The sequence below is a fragment of the Daucus carota genome, chromosome 7, assembly GCF_001625215.2.
Source record: "Daucus carota subsp. sativus chromosome 7, DH1 v3.0, whole genome shotgun sequence".
Taxonomy (NCBI): domain Eukaryota; kingdom Viridiplantae; phylum Streptophyta; class Magnoliopsida; order Apiales; family Apiaceae; genus Daucus; species Daucus carota.
This window is the reverse complement of record NC_030387.2, coordinates 33,260,746-33,279,075: the sequence shown is the minus strand read 5'-3', so window position 1 is coordinate 33,279,075 and position 18,330 is coordinate 33,260,746. Positions and strand designations below refer to the sequence as shown.

The following is an 18,330-nucleotide window of genomic DNA, read 5'->3' as shown; positions in this document are numbered from 1 at the left end:
AATTATAGCTAACCAATATAGTCAATACCATTGAAACATAATATCTTACAGGTTCGACAAATTTTATATAATATCTTACAGATCCATTGTAGAGGCTTTTAAAAGATCCTCTTCAATGATGTTGGTTATAAATGATTGGCTAAATTGGACGTGAAATACATCATCTAAAATTTGTCCAAGAGAAATCATAACTCAATGCCTTATTTTGTTCTCTGGTTAATTTAACATAGCTTTTCTGAATCTCCAAAGGGAGACGATAGCTTTATTCCTTTCCAAAAAGATGCTGAATATCTATTATCATCATTAGATTCCAACTTTCAGGCCCACGCACAAAATGCAGAGCATACTTCGAATTTTTTACATGTGACAATCAAAGTAAAAGAACACAGCTACTTTTCTTTATCATCATAGCAATATCTAGTCTATCTCATTCTACACCAGTTGGAAAAGTTTGGGAGAAATGGAAGAACACTAGAACCTGACAATTTGCTCTGTCTAAAACATGCAAGAGCTCTTTCATTACCAACGTAAGTAAAATGTACAGATGTTGGTCCACGACATAAGTGGTTAACAACAGGACTTCTGAAACACACTAAAAGACTAGACCTGGCCAACAACAACAAAGAAGAGGAAAGATACAGAAGAATACATGAAAGAGAGTTCTAGCACATCCAGAAGAGGCTCCAAACTAACAGGCAAAAAACAACCAAAAGAAGAGATGGACTTACTCTCTTCTCTTGAAGATGAACTACAGGCTGGAAGAAAGACAGAAGATATCTAGAAGGAAATGAAAACCCCAACCCCTTCCATAAATAAAACCTATTTGTACATAATAACAAAAGGTCCTACTAGTTTTGCAAATCTCGTATACTTAAGAGTCTGCTTATGAAGGGCGATAAAGCTGCGAGCAACGCCTTAGGACACTCTTCATGCGGAAGATGGCCACAACCAGATATTGCTACCAGTCTCTGCAATGCAACAAGTCAGGTCATGGTTAGATACACATATTTTTTCGCTGAAAACTTAAAATGTTTTATCATCTGCTTTCCAGTTCCAAAGATACCAGCTATCTCACTCCAGGAAGTGATCAGACTATAAATTGCTCAATACTCTGATAACTTAATTAATAATTACCTCATTTGAACTTTTCATTTATAACTACAATGAATCATTTCACTTCAGCACATGACTTTAAAGTGCATATGCTAACTCATGACTCCCAAAGAAAAGTAATAGTGCCGAACTTACAGAATTTACAAAATTTGAAGCCATAGTTTGAACAGAATCCAAAGAGACAACAGCATCTTCAGCTCCTGCGATAACTAAAACTGGGATATTTTGAACTGCTGCTACTAACGACGCTGCATCTTTTGGAGACAGCACTGTTTCAGATGACAGTCTACCTATCTCATGGAGTGCTTCGACCCAGCCTTCTACATAAAAAGGGGCCTGAAAATAAATAATACCAATTTAGCAAGGGGAGCTTTAAAATGCTTTGCAAGATCAGTATATGCAACTGGCAATTAAGAAAAATGTCTTGCTGTAAAGATAGATGAATAATTATAAGCTACCATGATAATAGGCAAAGCATCACAATGAGATAACAGAAGTGAGAGATGCTAATTCAGTTGAAAAAAGAAATGGTCTTAGACTATGTGTTTATGGTATTGCTGGAGCAGTGTAACCTATACTTGTGTTGGCAATCACTAAATTTGTAATATTGCAGATGTCACATTCACATTTCCAATACACCATTACCAAACTATACAGAACACTGCCTTTATTTTTATATCTCATTATACAATAATATTCAATTTGTTTCTAATTACGTCCCCTGCTTTTGCTAAGATATATTACACTTCTTATCAATGGAAGTTTTACAATAGAAACACCCAAGGGCCTCAACCCAACTTAATCAATGGTGTATTAATTGCAAATTACAATAACTATATAAAGTATTTTGCTCATATAGTGTTTGAACAAGGTGAAGGAGTTCAATAAGCTAGGAAAGGCTTCGCTTTTATGCTGTTGTAAGTATCTAGCCAGGGATTAATCATTTAAAAGTTAGAGCAAAAAGGATCTGCCAGTTTCTGTGAAGTGTTGATGGCAGACAGGTTGAGTATGAAGATACAGAGAGCAGCAATACCAAAAAATTGGCATTTGTTAAGCATGGAAATAGCCTTCTTACATATAGACTTTGCTTACCCTATAGAGATTTGTGACTCCTGTTGTTAGCTTGGTAGCATCATACCAAGCACGCCGATTGACTGCTTGTATGATCTCTGCCCTAACTAGACTTGCAAGGTTTCTCTTAAGTGAAGTTCCCAAGATTATTCTAGCAAAGCCAGGAACAACTTCTCTTGACAAGCTTACATTTAGTAATACCACCCCCTTGATTTCAACCTGCATTCACAATCATCAGTACTCTCATGTAAAAAGTTATCATAGTAAATGCCAAAATGTGGATTAGGTATTAAAAACATGTAATTACAATTAAACATAGATCTAGCTCTAGTTTATTCCTTTCTTTTTTTCTTTTCTTTTTTGTGATTAACATGCAAAAAGAGATATACAGTGGAGAATCAGTTATTCAAAGTGTGAGTTCCTCACATTTACAGGGGCCGCAGAGGAGATCACTTTCTGCGCAGCTTTCAGAGCAAGTAGGCCTCCATCATCATGACCAACAAGGACAACAGAAGAAAACCCCATCTCCGAACAAAAATTTAGAAGTAGGTCAACCTGGAAACATACGTTACCGCAAAGATGTTAAGATAAAGGTTGTCACAGAGAATAATACATAGTGACATGGGTATCACAGAAAAGGCAAATAAAAACAGTTATGGCCTTAATATAATTCATGCACAAACCACAATGAACATAACTGCATACGGAAAGGTGTTATTGTGAATAGGAAAGAAATCATAATAACAAGAAGAAACTGATATATCAGTTCTATAAACAATGTGCAATAATAGAATATAATTTGCAGGCAATAACCTGAGTTTCAAGCTTGTAAGGATTAGGCAGCTGATTTTCTTCCCAATCCTGTTTTTGAGGTCTAGATGTTAATCCCCATCCAGGACGATCAAAAGCGGCAACCGTGCAGCCAACCTGCCGAGCCAACACTCCCATTACATGCCTCCATGAGAAGACCCCCCCTCCAAATCCATGCACTAAAACAATGCCAAACTGACGATTCGTACTCGAATCTTCCACCAGCACAGGAGGACGATGCCCACTCATATCCTCATAATCACCAGCTTCATTCAAACTCAGAATTGGTATTTCTTCTGATTGTCCAGGATAATTTGATCGATCTAATAGTGGTGTGTGGAGAGAGGATGTATTAAATTGACTGCTAAAGCTCCTGTGAAGATAATACTTGCTTTTCGGATATACATTTGCCGAAGGCCTGCTAAGAAAGGTTGAAGAAGACAAGGAACGAGAAGGTGCGCCAGATATGCTAAGCTTGTAGTGTAGGTTAATCCCTTGGGTCATCATAAATAAGCTGTCAACATCTGCTAATAACTGAACTGGAAGTTCCCCTTGATCACAAATAAGCCCCCCAGGCCTTCTAATCAACTCACTATCACTTCTTAGTGTTTTCCCAGCAGCAGGAGTGGGTGATCTTGGAACTTTCTGATAAACAGAAAATGGTATTTTACATGAAAGAATCTGTAATCATTAAAAAAGATTTATAAGAAAACAGAGCACGAAATGTATGGAAATCTAATATATAGTTTCTTGTAATTAGATCTTCAGAAGCTAAAGCGTGTTTTCAAGTTTCAATATATTTCATGAATATAGTGATTTGTTAAGGTGATGATTTGAACTTTATCTTTAAGAAAACTACGAATTATAAGCTTACTGATTCTGGATCAACTCGATGCAACATCAATTTCCTCCTTGCTCTGCACCTCGTCCGATAAGCAACAACGATATGCCCTAAAGCAAAGACCACGGATGAGAGAAATAGGACAGGCATTCCCCATGACTTCTTCAAGTGCAGTTTCCGCTTTGATAGAGACAATGATGCTTCAGCCTCAATTTGAGAATTGACAGAGAAAACATAAGCCTTAACTGAGAGAAGTAATACAGATGCAATGGAAGACATCGCAACAGTTCCTAAGTACGGCCCATGCGAGAGGGCAGGTCCATCACACATATAATACACACCTGCACCCGATAAAGATAAACCAATCATCAAAGAAGTTAAACCACAAGTTGAAGCATTCACCAGTCCCCCACCTATACGCAATTCTAACAATAAGTCCCTTTGTTAAATTTTTAATTAAATCTTGCTGCAACAAAGTAATGCATCTGGCTCATCCATTTGAATATTGATTCAATTTTAGTGTTCATTACCTAACTCTAAATCCGATGCTCCTTCTCCTATAAATCAAATTCACCACCAGAAACAAGCAGATTAAACACAACATTTGAGATTCGCAATGAAACTAACAATGTACTACTGCCAGTTATTACATTTATTCTTCAATTAAGCTACATTGTACACAATATACAAAAGCAATACAAAATGAGAGAGGGAGAGGGAGAGGGAGAGGGAGAGAGAGGGAGAGGGAGGGGGGGGGAGAGAGAGAGAGAGAGAGAGGCTTACAGGTGATAAGGAGAGATCTGATGAGGGAAACGAGGGGAATGTCAGTCAAAGAAGAATTGAAAGCGTAACGACGAAGGTGATGAAGAAAGGAATGACAAGTAACACAAGTGAAACTAGAAATCAACAAAGCAGGAAGCAACACATCTCCAATAGCAATTAACAATGGCAATGACATAACCAAAAGCGACGCTACCATAGCAACCATAAAATAAATCGTCCTAGCTATCCTCCTCATCTTCTCCACCCATCCTTTACTACTCGCCATCATCATCAATTCAATCCACAAGCAATCAAGAGAGATTCGAGATTCCGTAAGTTATTGATGAATGTGCGTGTTTGTGATGGTGGAGAGATCGGAGGAGATGAAGATGATGATAAATCGAGAAACACTAGCCGATGAAGAATTGAAGAGCGGTATCTCATTGGCCATCATGAGGTGGCCAACAGAGAGTCTCCGCTTTTGAGGACGAAATTACAATAGAGAGATGTGTGAATTTGAATGAGATTATTGTGAAGACGCCATGGCTAGGGTTTCAAGAGAGCTGGAGATTTCAGGATGATGGTGATTTTGAATTTGAGAGATTTTTTGTGTACTCTCTCTCTCACCTCTTCTCTTCCCTTCCTTTCCTTCTGCTCTCTCTCTTTCTCTCTGCTCTCTCCCAGGCTTGTTTTGTATGTATATGTGTTTGGGCGAGATTAGTGTATTTTTTCGCTAATTCTTTTGATTTTAATCTTACTGCTTTTTGCATGCCTGCCGGCTTTTGTTTTTTCTCTCTCCTCTTGCTCTTCTGCCCATTTTGTTCCGTTAAGATTTGTTTATTTATAACGAAAATGTAAGAATTCTTTAAAGTACCGCGGTCGCGGTCAAGACAAACCCCGATGACAAAAAATAGCTAAATAAATAATTATTTTATTGTTTTTCTCTCAAAAAAATTATTTTATTTTTTAATAATTTAATAAATAGAATTTTAAAAAAATTAATCCAAAAACTATTATAATATTATTTGAGTAATCCAACTTACATGAGTGATGAATACTAATTTCATAATTGACTTTCACACAAATATATAGTTTGTTGTCTAATATTTAGAAGTGTAAGCTATATTAATAGAAAATTATTACTCCCTCTGTACCCCTCACTTGTTTACTCCCTCCGTCCCGGTAGATTATATACGTTTGGTTTGGACACGGAAACCAAGAAAAGCGTAAAAAGTGAGTAAATTGAGATGAAAAATGAGTAAAGTGGTGGGACCCATTTATATTTAATGATAGATTTGAGATAGTGGGGGAAAATAGTGGGTGTAATAGTGTTTATATTATTATAGAATGGAGATAGTAGAATAATGTAGTGGGTGTAGTAGTGTTTTATATTATAAAAAGTTACTATATTTGGAATGTATAGAATTGATGAGACGTCCCAAAAAGGAAACTGTATAGAAATGAGTGGGACAGAGGGAGTACAGTTTTTCACACTGCTTGACACGTCTTTTAAGGCGTATATAAAACATAGTTCAATAAGTTGTTTAAATTTTTTTTATAATAATTTAAACATTAAATTTTTATTCAAAAAAAAAATCAAAATAATTTATAAAACTACATTTTACGAGAGCATTAGAATGCGTGCCGAGCCCTAAACCCTTAATGTAAACAAATGAGAGGGACGGAGGGAGTATATTTTATATCCTCCTTAATTTGGTAGTCATAATTTATCTCAAGTTTTAGATAATAATTAGTTTAAAATAATCTGTTTCTTATGTTTTGAAAGTCGACTCCCGTAATTAGATTATTTATTATTTAATTTTAATTAAAACAAAGAAAATAATTATATAATAAAAATAGTTAAAGAACATAACGTATTACTCCCTCCGTCCCATTTTATGTGACCTCATTTTCTTTTTGGGACTTCCCAAAAAGAATGAAGTTATCATACTCCCTCCGTCCCTCTGATTTCTATACACTTTCCTTTTCGGGATGTCTCATTCAATTCTATACATTTCAAAATTTTCCCAAAATGGTAAAGTTTTATAATATAAAAATCTCACCCACCCACTACTTTCATCTACTTTTTCAAATCTATCACTTAAATATTAATGGGTCCCACCACTTTACCTACTTTCCTTTCTCTTTCTCATTACTTTACATTACTTTATACACTTTTCTTAATCTCCGTGTCCAAAAGAAACGTATAGATCCCAGAGGGACGGAGGGAGTACTTATTAATTCTGAACACTGCTTTTCACTATTACACCCACTACTTCTTTAATTTATATTTTTTTATTAAACAAACACTATTACACCCACGACTTTCTTCCACTATCTCAAATTTATTATTAAAATATCGATAAGTCCCACCACTTTATCCACTTTTCAACTAAACTTACTTTTTTTTTTATTACTGTTTTTTTTTCGATTTCCGTAAAAGTCGAATAAGGTCACTTAGTATAGGAAATAATCGTGGTTCATGATGCAGGAACGAGGAACGGAAAAACAGTATCCAGTGTCACGCATTCCAATAGGAAAAAGTGGTGAAAATTATTGGAAAAAGTCAAAAGAGTGAAAATAGGAGGAAGCAGCAAAAAGAAAAGAGCATAGTGGAGAAAGCAACGGCAAATAGATTGGGTCAATATATTTAGGAAACACCGCCCGAGAACGTGACCGTTATTTTTATCAACATACCACAAGGAGATCGTGCTCCGCATCTTTTTATCCTTCAAAACGGTGAAACTGTATTTTTATGCACACACTCAGCCGCACAGGGGACAAGTACACATAAAGCTCATTTCACATCTTTTTGTTGCACCTGCTTCTAGACGTTTACGACTACTAATAACAACTGCATCTCGTCTCATACACAGCTATTATTAATACTAGCTTATAGCCCGTGCAAGGCACGGGAGCTTTTTAATTATTTATAAACTTTTTAAATATATTGTAAGTGGTGTGAAAGAATTTAATTTATAAATAATAAATTAAAATTTTAAATTAAATAAAATTTGAAATTATGATATATTTGTAAGTCAGAACTATTACAAAAAATATATAGGTTCTACTTTTCAGACTTGTTTCTGTAGAAAAAAAAAATGGTTACACATGTTGGATCATCCGACAATGGGGATGTAGTATAAAATACACCGTCACAGAGTCATTAATGGCTTCTAATAAACTATTGTAATCAAGCCATTCCTTTTCTCATATGTATCATCCCAAAGTATTAAATTTTTTTGCCCGCAAGGGTTGGTTCAGCTGGTTAAAGAGAGGACATGTATCCTTTTGGTCACAGGTTCGACTCCCGAGAAGGGAGCAGAATTTGTGATTATGCCTCCTGAATCAGAGCCTGTCGCGCTTAGGTGCGGTTTACCTTGGTTCACGTAGCAGGCTATTGCGTGAGCTCGTGGGTTTACCCAGTGCGCACCCGAAGGGTAGCGGCTGCGGGTTCCTACGTTAAAAAAAAAAAATATTAAATTTTTTTATCAAATTTTAATATATATTGAGTAGAATATGTGACGTCAATTTCCATTAGATTATATTTATAAATGTATTTTATATTAGAATTATTATAATATGATTTAAATTTGGCTGACTAATTTTAAAATATATTATATATGAATAATTTTGTTACAGTGTGATTTATATGATTCTACAATAAAAACTGGTAGAAAATATTTATTTTGGATTAAAATATCCGGCTTATTAATTTTAAAATATATTAGATAAAAATAATTTTGTGACGGTGCGATTTATATGATTCTACAATTAAAGTTGGTAGGAAATATTTATTTTGGATTAAAAAAATTATAAACATGTGAAAGACGGAATTTGTTTTGGATTCAGAAAAGGAATTATAAACATGCAAGTAGATATCAGTTGCCCTGTAGAATTAGAAGTTAATTTTGTTCTAATCTAACGGTACTTATTTGTTCAATATACGATCCAACGGATAATAAGTTTTTGAACCATGTGACCGTGCGACCAAATTATCTCCCTTACGCTTATAATATATAAGTATATAATTAAAAAAAAAATTAAAGAAAGCCCATCATTATTAAAAGTCTAAAAGATCGTTTGGCTGAGTTTAAAATAAATAATTCTTGCTTAAAATAAAAAAGTAAAATAAAAGTGAGAAGCAAATTAAGACTTATAAGTGATTAAAGTGTTTGAGAAATAAATAAAAGTCGTGAAACAAAAACTAGCATTCCTAGCTTTTTATAAGTGCTTGTTGACTTTTTACACAAACGGTACAAATAAGTGCTTCTAATTTATAAATGCAGAAGTTGCGCTTAAAATCCCAGCCAAACACCCCATAAGTCAATCAAAATAAGAGAAATTTATCAAATTTTATGCTTATTGTGTGTTTTTTTTAAGATAATGCTTGTTGTGTGTTCATGGGCATCTATACTATATTATAATAAGCCAACATGGGTATAATTTGTAGTCCAAGATTTTAGTTATATTTTTTGGTTTGGTACTCTCCTTTTGGTACTACAAGTCTACAAATGTGGAGTCTATTAGTCTTACATTGTTAAACAGTTTCAAATATTAAAAACACTCATAACAATACATTATCATATAATATTTCATTAAAAAAATTATAATGATGTTATAAATAAAATTATAAATATATAATTTTGAATATCTTTTTTAACAAGAATCTTTATATACCTCTTTTTAACTTTAATATGTTCTATTTAATTATAAACACGAACCATTATATAACTCTTTCTAACTTTAATCTTAAAAGTTTCTATTGTCGAAAAAACCAAGATTACAAAATTACTTTGAAATTCGATTGACTATATTATTGAATCTTTCAAAAGTATTACACGATTGTCTATGTTTGAAAAAAATTTGAATTTTTTGATTCTTTTTATTTTTAAATCTATGTGTGCTGAATTCGGATGAAATGTACTAAAATCCTGATATATATATATATATATATATATATATATATATATATATATATATATATATATATATATATATATTAGGGTTTGTTTATTTTCAAGTAATCGGGAGAAAATATAGTCAACTGAATAATATAATTTAATTAAAATTCAATTCATTAATATTAAAATACTAATAAAATGATGTTAAAATTTAAATTATAAATAATAAATTATGAATTATATATCCGTCCGTGCTTCGCACGAGTTAAAGACCAGTACTATAAAAAAAATCGAAAAACTAGTAACACTCCAGCTCTGTCGGTCTTTTAGAAGTCCCTTTCTAGATTAAGCATCATAAACAAATAATAGTATTAATTTTGTGTTTTCATATATTCCCAATTTAGGTATAAGAAATATATAAGATACAGTATAATTTTATGCCACTATCGCATGAGACTAGTAAAACAAGCATACCAAAACTTACTGCCGAAAAGAGGAACAGACATTCTGAAGCCCAAAGCAAAAGTATAGCATTAGATTTGGAAAGACAAAACGATCAGAATTCGAGCAGACACGCTCATCCTCCGTGAAGTGGAGCGATTAGCACGAGAGCGCAGAGGAAATAGTACATTCCCTCCCTCCCATTTTAGTTGTCACAATTTTATTTTTATCGATCAAATTTACTAAATTTTGACCAAAGATTATAAATCACTTTTTCATTATATTAAAAAACAGAAAATTATATTTTAAAGTAGATTAAAAGTTATTTCCAGTGATATATTTTTCTTTTTTATCAATTGATAAAATATTAATAAATTTCAGTCAAACTTTGGTTAATTTGATCGGGGACAAAACCAAATGTGAGAACTAAAAAGGGACGAAGAGAGTAAAGTTGGAGCGATGCAGCCATAGAAGAGGCACAATAGCAAGTGAAGACACTTAATGATACAACAGTGCCTCAATTTTAGCCGTTACAACTTTCTGTTTTTTTTTTCCAGCAAATTAATTCTCAAATTTAAAATGTTAACCCATCTGTAGTCGAATTTCGTGTGATAGAATCGCTCACTTTCATATTTTATGTATAGAAATTTAGTTTATATAGATACAAAGGACTTGAGGTTTTTTAACTTTTCTTTTTCTAATAATGAAAAACATGCTCATGATGATCTTCAAACCAAACGGATCAAGAAAAATAGAAGTCAGAATCAGCTTCCCTTCTCCAAACCAAACATGCCCATGATGATGATACAAACAGTGCCTTAATTTTAGCCGTTACAACTTACAAGCAACAACAGATCTGTTTTGTTTTTTGGGGCAAATTCATGCTCAAATTTAAAATTTTAACCCATCTGTAGTCGAATTTCGTGTAATAGAATCGCTCACTCCAAATGTTATGCGTAGAAATTTAGTTTATATAACTACAAAGGACTTAAGGTTTTTTAGCTTTCCTTTTTCTAATAATGAATACAGAGGACTCGAGGAGCTATATTTTTTGTATGGGCGAACGGCAGAGACAGGATTGCATGATTAAAAAGGTTCCAGGAGGGCAATCAGTATCAGTATTCAGGGGTTAAATAGCATTTTCATCACTCAACTGACACCCAACTTGCAAGTGGATCATCAAACTCAAAAAACTTACAAACGAATCATTAAACTCATTATAACTTTCAATCAGGTCACTAAACATTTACAAATTTTCACGGCCGTTAAGTCTCCTTTGACTTTAACAGAATCCGTTAAGTTGTTATATGACAAGATCCAAATAAGCAACCACATCAGCAAATACCCATATAACTTGACCCGATCCACTCCATTAAATCAGGTCATAAACCATCAAGTTCTAAACAATCACATCTTTTTTAAACATTTCATCAGACACTTTGTGTGCATAAGAATGAATCCATTCCCCAATACCACCATCCTGATCACCTAAATCATTGGGAAGCATCCCCAACCACAACATCCCTACTTTTCACTTCCATATTCTCCTTAATTCTCAGCTCCTCAACCCCGAAACCCCCTTCTTCCCCACCCCATCTTCCACACTCTTCTTAAAAAAACCCTTAAAATCTCCTCAATCTTACTCTTATCAAGCACCGTACTTCTCTCCTCTTGCCCCATACAAGTCGCGACTCGCTTCTTTCAACCTAGTCTCTACCTTATCGATCTTCTTGGTCTTCGATTCTTTCACTAAGATTTTTGGGACAGTGGGATTGGTCTTCATGGTCTCAAGCTTCTTGGAGGCTTTGTCAATTGTTGATTTGAGTAATTTGTAGGAGCTTGTATAGTAGATTAAGACCCACGAGATAGCTTCACTTACGATGGATGTACAAATTCAAAGCCATCTTTTTGCGTGTGTGAAAATGATGAGTTAGATGTATATTAATTAATTTTAGTTTCCTCTATTTTGTTAATTAGAAAAAGTGTTTCATATATATATAATTGGGTTATGGGTCGGGTGAAAATACATAACTGATGTGTACATGACAATTGTACTGATTTGGACAACTCATCTTGCCAACTCATCCTTCCGTCAAGTTTTTAACGTCACTAACGGCAAGTGACCTGATTGAAAGTTTTAAAGAGTTTAGTTATTTGACTGAAAGCTTTTTCAGTTGGATGACCCAATTGCAAGTTTGTAGTCAGTTGAGTGACCAAACTGCCATTTAACCCCAGTATTCAGTAGTCGTATATACAAATCCTCTAAACCAAACTTTGGTAGAGTTTTTTAAAATTTTGAAGGACGTTGGAGACAAATACTTCATCGTGCACATGCAAATTTATAACGTTGGACAAACATTTGACCGCATTTTTTTAATAAACTTCACCTGTACTCCTATATTATTGCTTTCATGTCTGTTTCACGACTTTGTTCATTAATTTCGTCTTTGCACTTTGCACCATTTCTCAATAGCTAATTAGGACAACTTTTTATTAAAATTCAAAAATCCAGCTTTCGTGGCCTGAGAGTATTTAGGTGGTGTTTGTTTAGAGTTTAAAAGTCCAACTTCTGATTTATAAGTTATAAGCACTTATTCGTACTGTTTGCGTAAAAAATCAAGAAGCACTTATAAAAAATTAGGAGTTCTAGCTTTTGTTTCAGGAATTCTACTTCTTTCCCAAACATTTTAATCACTTAGAGCATCTCCAAGGGAGATAGCTATAATTGTTAGCTAAAAGTGTAAATATAAATGATTAGGTAAAAATTTGCTGAATCTGTAAACTTTTTGCTCGAGCGGTGTTAGCTATAATGGTTAGCTATATTTTAAAATTTTGTTATTTTTTTTATTTTCACATTCTAATAATTATATTTTTTAAATAATAATTATTTATTGTGAATAAGTTTCTTGAATGACTTTCTTATAAATACAGTTAAATAAATATTTTATATAAATATAATAAATAAATTATTTTCTGAATTTATTCTAATTAATTGAAATGATATTATCATTTAAAAATCTATTATTTGACTATTTTCATATTTTAATAACTAAATTTCACATAGTACTAATGTATTGTAAATAAAATTAATAAATAAATTATTTTCTGAATTTAATCAAGTGAAGCTTTTCTACAAGAATATATGTTATTTAATTAATTAAAATTTTATTTTAATTTTATAAATTTAAAAATTAGGTACCAACAAGTGTGTACACGTGGTGTAAATTTTACGCTAATTTTTTTATACAAATATATATTTAATTATGATAATTAAAATAATATTATATGACCGACTTATATGTTTTCACCTTTTATTCTTGTTTTGAAATAAACTTTTTTATTTTTTAGATAAGTTAACATATAAAATTAATTTCATATAAAAAAATACATTTTCATATAGCTCAAAATTGATGTAAATTTTAAAAATGAGAAATATATATTTTATCTAAAATATATATATATATATATATAATATTTTTCTTATAACTTCAAAAAGTTATAATTATATTTACTTTATTAACTTAATAACTAAATTTATTAAAATACACATTTAAATTTAAAATAAAATTTAAATATAAAACTAATTATTAAATATAAGAATTTATGTATAAGTTTGTGAGGAAGCTGACGTGGATGTAATATAGATGACGCCCTTCATTCAGTAAATGTAACGTACTTGTTTTGCGGTATGTAAAAAAATATCTAACAGGTGAGCCCGTTGGAGTGGCCCATGTTTAGAGTTATTAGGTATACAGCATGCCAGTTAGATAATATAGCTAACAGATGCACAGGGTTGGAGATGCTCTTATAAGTCTTAACTTGTTTCTAACTTCGGAGATGCTCTTATAAGTCTTAACTTGTTTCTAACTTCGGAGATGCTCTTATAAGTCTTAACTTGTTTCTAACTTCTACTCCACTTTTTTATTTTAGGAAAAAAACACTTATTTTAAACTTACTCAAACGGCCCCTTACTCTCTCTCCTCGTATTACTTAAAAAAACACCCATCTTTCAAAAATGGTATCTGATAATTGAGTTTCTTTAGCCATTGTTCATGATTGTATGAAATTAAAAAGAAAGGAGGGGGGGCATAGTGATGACGACCGTAGAATCAAGTGATGTCTCAATCCAGCGGTATCTTGTGCGTTTTGCATGCAATGCTAGGTTGTTATTTCAGAAAAGTTGGGCATTGAGGAGCAAAAAGACATAGCATATTATGAATTATTACCAGCATGGTCACCATGGTCCATCCCTCGTAACTTTCCAGGCTTCCAGCCACCGCTGTTTACATTTATATCTTCCTACTGATAGGAACTACACGCACTTCATATCTTAGAGCTGTTCCATTCTTTGTTATTTTATCTTTGCCTTTCGTATCCTTGGTTAAAATAACAAAAATTTCGTAAGGGGATTGGAGCAGGCTTATAAGAGCAACTCCAACGGGATGTCAAAAAGAGTGCTAAAGTGATATGTGACATGACACTCTTGTTTGCTCTCTATTGCAGTGGAAAGAGTGTCAAGCAAAATAGTCAATTTTTGGCACCCTTCTAAAATGGAAAAAAATATATATATATCACTTTAAAAACATATAATTTCCTATCTTATTATACTTATACCAATATGTGACAACTTTGGGTGACAATTATTAGAGCAAATTTTTATGTAAAAGTTGTTAAAAAGTACAAACGAAAAGAGAGCAAATAAAATAGTAGTATTTTGATGATTTGTCATTTTAAGCAATTTTAGTTAGCACTCTCCTCGAAGAACCTACAAGGGCATTGGAGTATATTTTATCTCGGTAATAATATTACAAAAAAAGATAAATGATTTTCCATCTCGGATGCTTTGCATATGGCAGGTAACATAGACTTTTGTAGTTTTCTCACTTGCTTGATTAAATTGTCAGGAGCTTAGTAGACAAAAATCTAATCAGTTTCAACTTAAACAAATGAGGGATTATACGTACATGGAGCCATTGCGTTCTTAATCATCCCGTTTAGACCTCAATCATCTTGCCACCAACCGAATTTGATTCCTTCACAGTACTAAGATGTAATTGAATATAAGTCTATATAATAGTACATTGAAGCTAGTGTATTGTAACTCGGAAATAAGCGGTACAGGTGGTTGAAAAACAAGGCATGAACATATGGGCTCTTTTGTCTCTTATGTCATCTCACATGTTATTATGTCTTGTGCGTCTTAATAATGGCCGTTATGTCACCGATTTTGAAATTGAGAAGCGCATGAAGCCCAGCCCGCCAATCATGCTATGCATGTACGAGGGCAAGTGGTCTTTTGTGGCCGTTTAGACCGGAGTAATAGCACAAACAAACAATTCGGCCGGAGAAGTTAGTCGAAATTCAGATTATATTGTACAGTCGGATTCAGATTCTAGTAATGAGGTAAAAGACAAACAAGTTGATTAATAAGACTAAGAATCGCACACTCGATTTTAATTATTCACACCGACATGAGTAAACATATATTATACGGATATCATTCGAGATTACAAATTTACAAATGTTATCATGTATTGTATCTTAACCATTCGAATAATTTGGCTTTCAAGGACAAGGAGGAGGATAAGAGATGCGGTCCAAAAATAATACAATTTCTTTTCGAAAAGTTGGAAATATAATACAAATTTATTTGTTTATTTTGAGACAGAGACAAAGCGACTGCATGGTCTGTTGGTCAACCGTAATGGAATATAGGATACTCCCTCCGTCCCAGTCAATACTATACATTGGGGGACGGGGACGGGGGCGCGGCACGGACTTTAATGCTTCAATATAGTATACTTCTGTAAATTATTTTTAAGATTTTCTTTTTTTGTATAAAAGTATAATATTTATATTTTTATAAAAAAAGAAAATCTTAAAAATAAGTTGTGGAACTATGTTTTATAAGAGCCTTAAAAAGCGTGTCGAGCAGTGAAAAAGAAACGTATACAATTGACTGGGACAGAGGGAGTATAGATTATACTAGTACTATAGCTAGCCGCATGAGTGTTGGCGTGTTGCAGATTAAGTTAGCTATACAGATACAGTCTTACCTCCTCAACAAGGTCTATATATAATTGTACAGGTCTATATATGTAATTCTACAGTTGTACTCAACATATGATAGAGGTCGAGCCCAGTCCATATCGGGTGGGTTACGGCCCAATCCGGTCCAATTCAAGTAAACAATTTGCATTTGTTGATTACAGTGATCCACTCATGGCAAAAGATCAAGAGAAGTTCGTCAATGAAAAAGATGTCATGTTAAGACTACAAAAATAACACTCAGCCAATCCTCTCGTTTGGACGAGATTGAATGAGTTGATTATATAATGGAGTTCATACTTTCATCAAAGGCAAAATCGGAGAAAATATTCACATATTTTTTTCATTTTATTTTAAGTTTTTTTTGAAACATTCATCTTATTTAAGTCATTTAAACTAAAATTCTAACCATCTTTTCATACAACTCTCGTCATTAAAAATATAAATATTCATGCTCATTCACATTTTCACTCTTACAATCTTTTTTCTGCTTAAATATCAAAACTGGTTGATACTTTTTCATCCCATCCCTAATCACTGCATTCTCCCCAGGTGAATACAGTTGTAGGATCATCATTTTTTCCATGCTTGTTAGATATTAGAACAACTGCATCCACATCATCATCCTTGTTAACCTGATCCTTGTTTATTTTTACATTTGCACCCTGAGCTGTTGTTTCAGTTACCAGGAACCAAAAAACAACTCTGTAGTTTGGGAGCATAAGGTTGTTCCCACCTTATCTTGTTTAACTGCAACATGTTATGCCTGTAGGGAGAACTTGTTCAGGATTGTCACACCCTTGTGGATATTTCAAACTATCATCATATTTGGTTCTGCTGTCAACAACTCAAAGACTAACTTGCTGGAAGTGGGTGATGTTACTGACAGTTGTTATACCTGAAACACTTGATATCAAAATGATACATAGAAAGTTACGAAATTAGTGTCCGGGATTAATTTTGAATTTTAAGTCATTTTCGATTTAAAACTGAAAATATGTCTTCTGTGTAATACGCAAGAAGTCAGTTTAAAATTAGAAATAAAAACGGACTTCAAGTCAGAAGATAGTTTCAGTTATTTTTTTGAGTGAATTAATGTTTTAGAACTTAATTATGTCATAAAATTCGCTTTTAAGACATAAATTATCAATAAATCACTTCTTGCTCAACAAGTTAGTCTTTTAAGTCCGTTTATGACTTATTTCTTATTTTAAACTCCTAATTCATTCACGTTTAATCAGAATTATAAGCTCATGTTCCTACTCGGATTAAGTTCAACTCCTGCCGCTCACAAATCTGATGACCCTTAATCTCATTGTTTTTACTTTGAGTCTTTGATAGTGAATTTTCTATTGATGTTGACATTTGAAAATCTGAATATTATATTATATTTCACGCAAAAGTATGGAATTCGAGTAAAATCGTGCAAGGCTGGCTTTGAAACATGTTTTCCACTAATTTGTGCAAGGGACCCAACTTGAGAATTCACATCACCAGGAGTCTGCAAGCAACGAACCATCTCCAGAGAAAAATACACCATCAGCCATCAGGACTTAATAAATACACGGCGTTTATTGAACGAGTGATCTTGTGGAATTAGTTGCCTGTCGTTCTCTACTTTGCTGATTGTTTGTTAATATTGGTGTATACTTTGCTTTTTAACCCGTTCTTTATCATCTCTACTTTTCATGACCCAAATCTATCACTCTCGTCTTTCACTAAATGAGTTGTCGATGATGGAAAAATCTACCAAGTTAGTTTTTGCTTATTAATTATGTCAACTCTTGCTCACAATAATATATATAACTTGTATATTTTTAACAAATTTTAAAGAGTGTATGCGTGCGCAAATTGGAGCCTGTATTTACAATTGAAGTCTTGAAGAGTACTCCCTCTGTCCCTGTGAAATGTATACATATGGATTGGATAGTGAAATTAAGAAAAATGTATAAAATAATGTAAAGTAAGGAGAAAGAGAAAGAAAATTGGGTAAAGTAATGTGATCCATCAATATATAATTGATTATATTTGGAAAAGTATTTGAAAGTAGTGAGTGAATGGATGTTTTATATTATGAAAATTTACTATTTTGAGAAAGTTTTGAAATGTATATAATTGAGTGAGACATCTAAAAAATGAAGTGTATAGAATTAAATGAGACGGAGATGGTACGACAATATATCTCTGATCCAATCATAGATGAACACTAAAATAATCGGGGGTTGTCCACACATAGATGAACAAAGCGGTTGGTGAAGCAACCTTTCTTGACTCACCAACAATGTCTACCCACCAACTCCTATTGAAATATTTATGTTATCTTTAAATTTGTGGCCAAGT

At 33.0% G+C, this 18,330-nt stretch overlaps 1 protein-coding gene across 2 annotated transcripts; it reads right to left on the bottom strand.

The window, feature by feature from the left end:
- Positions 1-485: 485 nt before the first annotated feature.
- Positions 486-5,440, bottom strand: LOC108196812 (uncharacterized). Of its 2 annotated transcripts, none has more exons than XM_017364247.2 (7): positions 4,619-5,440; positions 3,869-4,176; positions 2,998-3,675; positions 2,611-2,739; positions 2,206-2,403; positions 1,249-1,449; positions 486-968 (listed from the first exon to the last, which is right to left on the bottom strand). In XM_017364247.2, the coding sequence occupies exons 1-7, from the start codon at positions 4,887-4,889 to the stop codon at positions 849-851; spliced, it is 1,905 nt and encodes a 634-aa protein (XP_017219736.1). In that variant the 5' UTR covers positions 4,890-5,440; the 3' UTR covers positions 486-848. The 2 variants fall into 2 exon arrangements, with proteins under 2 accessions (XP_017219736.1, XP_063937676.1); XM_064081606.1 differs by having other exon boundaries at positions 2,998-3,639; positions 4,619-5,037.
- Between the last annotated feature and the right edge of the window lie 12,890 nt (positions 5,441-18,330).